This window comes from Acanthisitta chloris, unplaced genomic scaffold (genome assembly GCF_000695815.1).
Source record: "Acanthisitta chloris isolate BGI_N310 unplaced genomic scaffold, ASM69581v1 scaffold26705, whole genome shotgun sequence".
Taxonomy (NCBI): domain Eukaryota; kingdom Metazoa; phylum Chordata; class Aves; order Passeriformes; family Acanthisittidae; genus Acanthisitta; species Acanthisitta chloris.
Window position 1 is genome coordinate 70,388 of NW_008672585.1, and position 11,822 is coordinate 82,209.

An 11,822-nucleotide genomic window follows, 5' to 3' on the forward strand; every position below is an offset into this window, starting at 1 on the left:
GTGGAACCAGAATAACATTTTAAAGCAGAAAGTTATTCATAGATTTCCTACAGCCTATTCACGTACTGTGAATAAGAATGCAGAGTGAAATATGGATTTTTAACTTTTGTTTGTTTGTTTCAATAAGCACAGAAAACTACATACAATAGTGGTATGTGACACCCTCTAATTAGTTCCTTTTCCAAGTACCACAGGACTGCTTGGAGACAGAATAACATTTTAAAGCAGAAAGTTATTCATAGATTTCCTACAGCCTATTCACGTACTGTGAATAAGAATGCAGAGTGAAATATGGATTTTTAACTTTTGTTTGTTTGTTTCAATAAGCACAGAAAACTACATACAATAGTGGTATGTGACACCCTCTAATTAGTTCCTTTTCCAAGTACCACAGGACTGCTTGGAGACAACTTCTTTTGTACTTAAACCACACATTAAAGAAATAACTTACAGAACTGTGGCAAAGCTCACAACAGCCAAAATATGAAAAAAAAGGGTCTAACAGCAGGTCTGTGAATCATCTCACAATGACACAGTTCATGGGTTGATGGCAAACGATTTCCACTCTGCAGACAAGCACAACTTGCAAGCATCAAGCTAGAAATCTGCTTGTCCACCAAACCTAGAGAAGAGCTCTTACCTTGAGCAATGTCATCCTGCCTTTGCAGGCAGGGCCGCTCAGCCTTCGTCACCTGGGGAGGCTGTTCTGGCTCCTGCTGCTTGTAATATTTGCCTTCATTGAACACCTGGGGCAGGTTGGCTGTGTGTACCTGCCGGAGCTGCTCATAGTCATTCAAAGCTGCTGTCAAGTCCCAATTTTTGCCTGTAAAATAGCAAAAGAACAATCTGCTCACATCTGTATATGGCTAGATTGAGAACCTGGAAACTATCTTCATATGCACTTAAAAGATGAACTCAAATAGAGAAATCACTTAAAGCATCAGCAAGGAAAGAGAGGTTCTTTGGGTAAAACATTTAACAACCACTTTCTTCCTCAGCAAAGATGCACAGTTGATAACCACCTTGAAAGTACACAGCAAAAGGGCAAACAAAGAAATCTCTTTACATTTTCAAATATCACGAGTGACAGTGTTACAGCCCAACACAGTCAGAAACTTCCTTATCTTTCTACTTGCAGAACAGCTAGAATGCAGACGCAGAATACTTTAGGGTCCCTTTATCTCATACATCAGAGATAATCTGCTACCAGAGATTTTTTAAGCCTTTTAGAAAGTAGGTAATAAAGTACAGTGTTGTGTAACAAAACATGCAGTGACAGGACTCCATGTCTGTGTGAGCTGTTCATAGAACCTGCCAACACAGAATACTCTAAAATATTTACTTCCAAGCTTCCACTTCAGCATATTGCTATCACCAGCAAGCAGAGAATGTAGACAAATATCCAGAGGTACAGAAGTCTGTTTAGTAAAGGTGGTGAAATGGTACATGTCACTCTCAAAAATAATGAAAACAACATTGAGATGTCTGCATGCTACTTTCAAAACAATTGTGCCAGGTTGAAATAATAGACGTCCACCATTCTTCAAGTACTTGTTTCAAATTGGAAAATTAAAAATATTTAATAGCAGGAAAAGAGAGCCTACAAATTATGTGAGGCTTTCACAGCATTCCACAAGCACTTTTTTACTGGGATTCAAAAGTAACCTGATTCTGACTAATACATGATTTATCACGCCAAAGACAGTTGTCATTTTATGTACTTTGAGAAGCTACTTTACCTGAGCAGCAGTTAAAGATAACTTATGTGCTTACACACAGGTGATAAGCTAAATATAGTACAAAGCAGTTTTAAACAGATAAAAGAAAGTCTTTTACTGCTACAGTCACATCTGTGAAGAACAAAAACCTAACTGAAGAAGGAAAAAAAATTGCACAAACAGCTGTTACCTACAGGGCTGAGCTAAACTATCTCAGGTTTTGAAGTACTGAACAAAATTCTGAAAGGAGAATTGGTATCATCAAGCAAGAATGTGATCTATATCCCGAGCAGCCCATAATATAAACCACCATGTCAGGGATGCAGAATCATTATCTGTTATCCTATAACCTTCTATTAGAAGTCTGTAGGATAAAATGTAAACTCAGTGAAAATTGTCAGAGATCCTAGAACAAACACTTGGAGTTATTGCCAGTACACTCCACATAGACTGAATGGCTGTAATCCACTCAGGGCTCTGCTCTAACTACACAGATGATCTCAATCAAGTTGCACAAAACCCAAACATCCAAGAATCATGAGTGTGTTCCCAACATACACCAGTGTTTGGAGTAGGGATTGCTTTTCTTTGGTCCTGGTTTTGAGAGGCAACTTTGGCATATATGTTTTATTTCTTCTTCTCAACCATAACAGCAATAAGTTAACTCTTTTTTGAAAAGTGAAAGTGATAATAAATATAATTCTAGGAGATGTAGCTCTAATTAAATCAGTAGTATCTGAGTATTGGCAATACTACATGTCCAGTGTTAAGTGACCCCCAGTGGCAAGCTGGGTTTATTCAGCACAGATCCTTGAGTAACAGACCCATGGAACACAGACAGCATTTCCCATGTGTCAGGGTATTCCCTACAGGTCACCTGCTCAAGATTCTTTCATGTTTAAATCCCAAAAGCTATAAAAATCCCTGTGGATGTGCTGTAAGTGGCTGCTGTGTGACAGGGCTTTGATGTATGTAATAGGAAAGCAGAAAATAAGTAGACTAACAGAAATCCTGCTGTCCTCAGTTTTAAGCCAAATGCAATCATCTTATATAAAAGCTCTATCATAAAAATTACATTCAGCCTTCAGAAACTAAGCTCACAGTGCATTTAAAACCAAACTGCACAGAGACTCGAGTTACACTCCGTGGTACATTTCAGCAGCTGAACTTCTAACACAGGCTTGAAATCATATATCGATTAAAATTTCTAGATCCAAATGTATCTTACATAGAAATATTTGAGTTTCAAATCTCTCCATCTCCCTAGGGCTGTCCCCATCTCCTGAACAAAAGCATCAATTCAGCACCAAACCCTTAAACTTCAGAGAGCCAACACAGGAAATTATTATAGTACTCACTTTCCACAAATTTGCTGGAGCCTCCAAGCATCAAAATTCAAGAAAATAATTTAACCAAACTAGAGAACATATTAAGTACTTCCCATCTCCATGAAATAGTGTTTTAGAAACCCTAACTGACTAGCAAAAGTGTAGTCAGATACTCTCTGTACTGGAAACATGCAAGCTTGCCCCCTTTACCACTCTGATTTTAGTTCAGTTAGGGAGAATTAATAAAGAAAAATCCTAAGTCAAACTAAAGGAAACTGGAGGCAACAAAGACAACTGGGGAAAGGAAGCAAGGAGAAAAAGTAAGGAATTTATAAAAGACACTGTATGAAGAATTACAAATAAGTACAAAAATTTAATGCAGTGCAAAATAACTAAAAAAAAAAGTAATTAAATATCATAAAAATTATGGTGTGATTTGGACCCTGGGAGCAGACTGTAAAAGTAATGGGCAAGCTGGGAACAAATTAGGAAGAAATAATAAATTCAGAGATCTCCAGAGCAAATGATGGGAACAAGGATTCCTATCAGTGTGACAGGGCAGAGGAAAAAGTTTCATCTGGAAGTTACTCTAGAAACTAGTGGGGCTTATGACTGTGGAGATTAATAGAGCTAACTCTGCCTAGCTCTCCTCCTTTAAACTTTGCATACCGAAAGCTTTTGAATTTCTAAAGCTGCATCTTGTTACAGCACAAACTAAGCTCTGACAGAAGAAAAAAACCAAAAACCCTGAGTTATGCTGGGTTAGAAATGACAAAAATAAATTCATGTAACATGGAAATCAAACGTATCCTCCCTCTCAAAGCCTCTTGGGGGTAGGTTCCTATCCAATGCACCCTACTGTTCACTGACTGTCAATTTTGTTCTTTAAATGTTATTATATTAACAGGTATTTCAGAGGCATAACAACATTTCAGTACACACAATCATATCAGATGACAAGTCACTGGTAGCATTGTGTAAGTCAGTAACAACTCAATTGCTCCAGAACAGCACTGACAGTGTGGGTTTACAGGAAAGGCTTTGAGCTTCTAATGGTCAGAAAACATTTGTCAGCAAAAAAAGGCTGGAGCAGCACAAAACTGGTTGGAAAACACATGTAGTGAAACCATGATCAGGGTGCAGGAACCCAATCAATTAGCTAACTTCACTCTTAGTAACAGTAGTTTCCTGAACAGCTACATGTGCTGTGTGAGTCAGCAGGTCTGAAAGGTCTCTGCTTTAAAACCAGTACTTTCCAGTGCATAGGAAAAACAACAAAACACCACAAAAAAATGCATCTGAGCCATTGTAGCAGAGGGATGTTTTAGTGCTAGAGACACCAGACACCTACATGAAAGGAAAATTCAAAAATAAACACAGCCACTCTGTGAAGTCTCTGTCCTAAATAACAGCTACTTGAATAACAACAGGAGGCATTATCAGGCTGAAGGAAAAAAAAAAAGACTTAGATAAAAAAATATACAGTCTAAGATATCACTTATCTATTTTTACCTTACCACCTCAAACTGGATTAACAGAGGGTTAATAAAAAATGCTTACAAACAGCAAGAGTGGCACTAGCCTTAGAAGCATTCACAAAATCATAAACTCATCAAATGGTTCAGGCTGGAATGGGCCTTAAAGGTCATCTAGTTCCAACCTCCCTGCCATGGGCAGAGACACCACCAGGTTGCCCAAAGCCCCATCCACTTGAACACTTTCAGGGATAGGGAATTCATATCTTCTCTGAACAACCTGTGCCAGTGCCTCACCACCCTCAAAGGGAAGAATTTCTTCCTAATATCTAACCTAACTCTGCACTCTTTTAGTTTGAAGCTATTTTCTCTTGTCCTGTCACTCCATATCCTTGTCAAAAGTCCCTCTCTAGCTCTCTTGGAGCCTTTTTAGGTACTGGAAAGTACTGTAAGGTCTCCCTGGAGCCTTCTCTTCTTCAACAGCCCCAGCTCCTCATAGAAGAAGTGCTCCAGTCCTCTGAGCATCTCCATGGCCTCCTCTGGACTTGTTCTGACAGGTCCATGTTTTTTTCTTATGCTGGGAAGCAAAGCTGGACACAGCACTCCATGTGAAGTCTCATGAGAGCCGAGTAGAGGGGAAGAATCCCTACCCTTGACCTGCTGGCCACACTCCTTTTGATGCAGCCCTCGACATGGTTGGTTTCTGGACTGCAGATGCACATTGCTGGGTCACATCAAGCTTCTCATCCATGAACACCCCCCACTCCTTTTCCCCAGGGCTGCTCTCACTCCATTCTCCACCCAGCCTGCATTTGTGCCTAGGATTGCCCCGACCCAGGTGCAGGACCTTGCTCTTGGCCTTGCTGAACTTCATGAGGTTCTCACAGACTGACTTCTCATGCCCATCAGGGTCCCTCTGGATGGCATCCCTTCCCTGCAGTGTGTTGCTCATATCACACAGTTTGGTGTCATCAGTGAACTTGCTAAGGGTCACTCAGGCAAGCTGTCCACATCACTGACAAAGATGTCAAACAGCACTGCAACACTCTGGGTGCAACAATCCAGCCAATTCCTTATCTACTGAGTGACCCATCCACCAAATCCACATCTCTCCAGTTTAGAGCCAAGGGTGACATGTGGGACAGAGTCAAATGCTTTGCACAAATCCAGGTACATGATGTCAATTGCTCTTCCCTCATTCTCCAATGCTGCAACCCAGGAGCAACATGTTACTTAGTCTTTGGGTTTTTTGCTTTGTATCGTTTTGGCTAAAACAGTGTAACTTAGAGGGGTTGTAACAGTTAATAAATCTTTTGTCTTGTACTTCTTAAATCATTTAATAAAAAAAAAAAAAAAAAGAGGACATTTATCATCAATTAGTGGAAAAAGCAAGCCTGCAACTATAAGGCAATTCCCCCCCACTAAGCTTTCAAATATCCACCTACTCCAATATGTTAAAAAGAACATTTGAAAGGTCACCAGCAATTCTTGCTTTAATAATAAACAAAATGCTAGAATGGATGCAGTTTGAGATGGGGAACTAGGAAAGATCTAAATAGCAAGAACCTTAATGAAGGGCAACTTCAGCAACAATATATATATATATGCTAAGAATATATCTATCTATCTATCTATCTATATATATATGTACAGGACTTCAGCAAAGGAAATTTTACAAGAGGCAGAAAATGCTGCCTAAAGCCAAAAAGGACAGAAAAGATGTAAGAATAAGGATGCACAAGGGCAAGATCAGACAGAATTAAACAACTCACAATGTAGCCTGTGTTTACAGTTCATGAACTGCTGGTGTGAATATCTAAGCAGAAGCAATAAAAATATCCAAAATAAAAATATCACAAAACAAGAATTGTTTTTCCAATAAAAACAAAAAGTAAAAATGCTACATAGTTTACAGAGGAAAAAACTTGGACAAGATTACAGAATATTGTATTTCAGAAAACAAAAATGAGGTCTATAGAAGCATGAAAGACAACAAACCTGAATAAGCTGAAAGGAATAGAGAGAGTAATTTTTCAGTGTGACAAAACTGAGAAAATAATAAAGTGTTTTGGTGAGATGGCAGTAAAACTGAAATGGACACACCTTTTGGCATTTTTAACCTTTTTAATTAGGTGCAATACCTGTCTACCTACTTTGCTGGTTTTGTTGTTAACAAAACTCATACTTGAATGCAACATCATTTAGGAAAGCTTTATCTTTTTAAAAGAAGAGTACTGAAAAACCAGCAACAGCAATGTAACTTCCAAGGTTTTAGCCACTATTTCTGAAACATTTTACTGTCATTAACTGTACTTTTTACTAGTGAATTGGGAAAAAAAATAAAATGGCAATCCCACCATTACTAAAGCTAATGCAAAGTATCCACAGGGAAAAAAAAACAAAACAACCCTATTAAAACCAATTAACATTCAACAGAGTATTCCTGCCCACAGAACAGGAAGAGTCATTCTGGCAGACAAAACTTTTGTTTTCAGAATCATCCCAATCATTACAACTCCTTCAAATCCACTGCAGGAACATGCCTCTGACTCAAATGCTCCATGCCAGTGTGTGCAAAGGTGCTCTCAGCACAGCAGCTGTCCTGCACAACCAAAGCACCAGCTGTTAGGTGGGAAGCACATGATCTGCCCTTTGAGCCCATTTAACAGAACTGGCATTTTACATGAGACTGTATTATGAATCAGTACCAAATCAGTTAAACAGGCACAGGCATTTTCACCAGGAATGATTGATTCTTATAGCCCTTACCCTCGAGAGAGTGAAAACTACCTGTAAGGATGTAAAATCTGAGATGTTTACAGATTACCAGACACAAATCTGGTGTTTAGAAAGCTGTATAATGTATCTCTAAAACCAACATTCAGGGCTCTTATTTCATCTACATTTTTCTGTGCCAGCTTTCAGCTTAGATCTTGAGTGGTTATGCATGTTGAAAAGTGAAACAATATGAGCCTCTACACCATGACGTCTTCCTTCCAAGGACACAGGAAAGAGTTCTTGGCTGAAAGTGTTGGCTGCAAAGCTGAGAGAAATGAGAAACACTCAGATTTACAGTTAGGTCTGAACAAGACAAATCTTCACCATGTTTCAAAGCATAAATCTAGTACAAGCAATATCATCTTGACTCAAAAGGCATCAGTTTGACCCAGTGCAATTAGCCATTATGGGACAACATAAAGCAAGAGAGGAAAAAGTTAACTTACAGGTAGAGAAGAATAACCAGTCTGAGGAAGGCACTAAATATCATGACACTATCTATGAAATCAACCTGTAAGTGCAATTTGAAGGCAACACAGAAATAGCACCCCAAGCTAAGGCAAAGAAGTCTGTTTTTAAAAACCAACTGCTAACAAAGCAATCCACAAGTTCAGTTTAAATGCAGTCACTTCTTCCTATTTGGCACAAAGTAGATTAACAAATATTAACAGGCACAAGGGTAAAAAGAGAAGACCAAGACTAGCTTTATTCCTTCTGAAAAACTTGTATGCAAAACTAGGATAAAATTAGACCATAGGTTTTAATACAAGATTTAATTTTGGTCCATGTTCTCAAATGAAAGTAATATAACAAGGCCATTTTGTTAACATTTGCCTTGTTTTCTGCTAGGATGCAAAGTCACTCAAAACTGAACCGACAGCTGGAAATGACAGTTTTGATCTCTGTCTAACGAGACATTGGTAGCAGCTCAGCTTCCTCTTCCCTTTGCCAAGCTTTCCACAGGAGAACTAAAAAAGGAACTGTCTGAGGGAGAGGAGAAGAGACTATTTTGGGGGAGTTAGTTTTGTACACTCAATCACATGACAATACTGCAATTTCTCTCTCCCTCTCTCTTAATTACATGCTTTTCTTTGAATTCTGCTTATATACACTGCTCTTGAAGGAAATGTCTGTCTCCTGCATCTCTGTCATGTTCCATGGGGTCAGTCTCCTTTACTGCTAACATTTTGTGACTGGAAAGTCAGTCTCCTGATTTCTGAATTGGTGTTCAGCTATGTGTATACCAAGAATAAGCAGTGATTGAAGCTGGAAATAGACAGGAATGATTTTTATATAATGATAAAATACTACATAATTTATATAAACAAGTGAAACCATTTATACAAGTCAAAGGGCAGCTTTTCAATTAAATGTTATTTTTTATGCAGTTTGCATTGTTTTTATTATTTCATTCTATTAATATTGCCAGTGGATTTCACAAATCCTCCAGTACCTGATGATTGCCTACATTGCTAGCATTTAAAAACATTTCATTGTATGCCTTGCCCCTATATTCAAGTGGTCATTACCTGCTCACCTGCTGCTTCCTGAAAACAAAGCTATTTTCTAACTGATTCACTAGTAATCTCCAAGTTCATCCACACCCACAGCCCTGGCACTGTAAACCAAATACAGCACAGCTTGTTTTAAAGATTAAACTATTTTCTTTCTCCCTTAGGCCACATTTTAAGTAAGTTATACTTTCAAACTATTGCTATTCTATGCATGGGAGAATTGAGCTGCCAGGCCAGACTACCCAGAAGGGAAAGGGACGTATCATTCCTGGACATTGGGGAAGTTGGAGCTGCAACACAGCTGGAAAATATCATTCCTGGATACTGGGGAAGTTGGAGCTGCAACACAGCTGAAGAGAAATCAGTTCTCTACCATGCAGACCTATTGGTTTTTGCTTAAGAATTTTCCCAAAGCTTAGCAAGGCAAATATGTTTTTTCACTGCCTTTAAGGTGCCTTTGGGTCTGGCTCCCATACCAAGCTTGCAGAGATAACATCTGGAAAGTCTTATATCATTCCTGGATACTGGGGAAGTTGGAGCTGCAACACAGCTGAAGAGAAATCAGTTCTCTACCATGCAGACCTATTGGTTTTTGCTTAAGAATTTTCCCAAAGCTTAGCAAGGCAAATATGTTTTTTCACTGCCTTTAAGGTGCCTTTGGGTCTGGCTCCCATACCAAGCTTGCAGAGATAACATCTGGAAAGTCTTGCAGCTGATTTCATGTTTTCCTGTGACACCAAGCTAACACATTTCTGAACTCAATCCTGCTCAAAGCAGCGATCCACTGCCCAACATCACAGGCTGCTTTTCAAACTCTTTTGCTGAGACTGTTGTTTCTTTCACCTGGGTCACATTTCATGTCAAATTGCTCTGTCAATACTAACCACTTGAGTGAGGGCTTTTATTTCAGCCTGATTTTATAGAAACCAGCAAAGGATGAGAATGAAAGGCTGAAAAAACCCAGTGAGGTTTCACAAAATGTTTTGTCTACTCCTCATACACAAGTATGATTTCAGTTCTTGGGAGCACACAAACAAGGTAAAAACCTCAGGAGGTGGTGAACAAGTTCTCAAAGAGATAGGAAATAAAAGAGAAGAAAGACTCAGGAAGTAATAATCCAAAAATGAAAGCAAGGCTGGAAAATAACATTTCTAAGAAACAAATGCTTCAGCATATGTGTAGAATCCATTAGCATAAAACTGGCACAGCTAATGATAAATACTTGAAATTTATTAATATTAATTTACAATTAACTTAAAATAGCTGTAAACATCTTAATAAATATCAAAGTCCAATATTAGACTTTTACCCCAAATAGACATGAAAATGTTATAAGTTGCTCTTTTATTCACAAACATAACTGTCCAATGCATGTTCTTGGCCTTTATTGGAAGTAAAAATACTTTTTTTACTGATCTTCATCTTTTTAACTGTAATCCAGGGGAAAACTTACAGTATGATTAGTACTATTTCATTCATTAATCCACATTAAATTGCCTCATTAATTCTTTCTGTGCTGCTCAATAGATATCAAGCAAACATGTTGGCTATTAAAATCAGTATTGAACTCAATTATTTTCTGAATAAATTCCTGAACCATCACACTATGTAATGTCAGATCCAGTTTCCAGATCCCCTGAGTCAAATGCTGCTGAGAAAGAAGCAACTGTCCCAGTCACTCTCCACTCTGTGATTTGCTGACATATGTGGTGCTCATATATTCACCCCAACCTGCAATTTTATTATCTGGTACAGTCAGCAAATAGCTTTTAGTGTCCTTTTATTTGCATCTCATACACTCAGCATTCTCTGGTTGATATGTATTTATTAAGATAAAAACATCAGGATTTATGAACCTTGGAGATGCCATGAATTTGAGGACACTCATCTGTCAATGTGCAGGCTCTCAAAAGGTAATTATTCACCCCAACCTGCAATTTTATTATCTGGTACAGTCAGCAAATAGCTTTTAGTGTCCTTTTATTTGCATCTCATACACTCAGCATTCTCTGGTTGATATGTATTTATTAAGATAAAAACATCAGGATTTATGAACCTTGGAGATGCCATGAATTTGAGGACACTCATCTGTCAATGTGCAGGCTCTCAAAAGGTAATGTAATAAGGATTAGAGATGAAGGTGTAAATAGCTATTGACCAAGTGTCCTCCCTGGAGTTCTAAATAACAAGGATGACTGTTACAAAGTCCTGAAATCATAACCAAGATGAAAAAATTGTGCTTCCAATTTTAATAATTCAGCCATAATAGTATCTAAACATTGTGGCAGGGCTGCTGGTAGAAAGCTGAACCACAAAGAATAATCAAAGTAGTCTGGGTGGTCCAGGACAGCATTCAGATGAAGAAAGCAAGGAGTGCTGAGCAGAAGAAGAAAAAGCCCTTCAGTATAAAATGTACAGAAAAGTTCCAAGAAGAACAAGCAACCAAAACCAAGCATGAAGTGTTCTATGCACAAGACACTGCCAGCAGCTAACAGAGCAAAGAGCACTGCAGCTTCTGATGGAAGCCAGATTCTGATGTGAAGATAGATTATCTGAAGAATTCAGCCCAGAAATAGCTCACTCAGCTATTGCTCAGGCATGCAGGCACACTGTGGGCACAAAAAAAAAAAGAGATTATACTGGTACAGGGAAGGGTAGACCAGAGCCTCCTGAACTGAGAGCTGAGATGGTGTTTCAGTCAGCTGTACACAGTCCACATGAGATGATTCTTCTCAACTTGGGTTCCCACCCTAGACATGAGCAGGCAGCCACCAGGATGTTCAAAGGCAAGCAACAAAAAAAGTATGAGTAGAAAGGGAAGAGAAGAATTTCACACTTAAAAGCTATAAAGTCATTCTAAGCTTTCATTAAACTAAGTTATTAACTATCCATAGCACACCAGAGAGGGGAATAAACATTGATTACTCCTACAGTTTTCTATCTTTAACAGATGCACATAAGTAATAAGGTAAAGCTCTTAAGTCTCAATTAGTAGTATTTGAAAAGCAG

The 11,822-nt window shown here is 38.5% G+C and overlaps 1 protein-coding gene across 1 annotated transcript in view; it reads right to left on the reverse strand.

The window, feature by feature from the left end:
• Positions 1-11,822, reverse strand: part of OTUD7A (OTU deubiquitinase 7A) — a 60,400-nt gene that overhangs the window by 23,143 nt on the left and 25,435 nt on the right. The window contains exon 5 of the mRNA XM_009074587.1: positions 641-823. Coding sequence (XP_009072835.1) covers positions 641-823 — 183 coding nt within the window. The remainder of the gene's footprint in view (positions 1-640; positions 824-11,822) is intronic.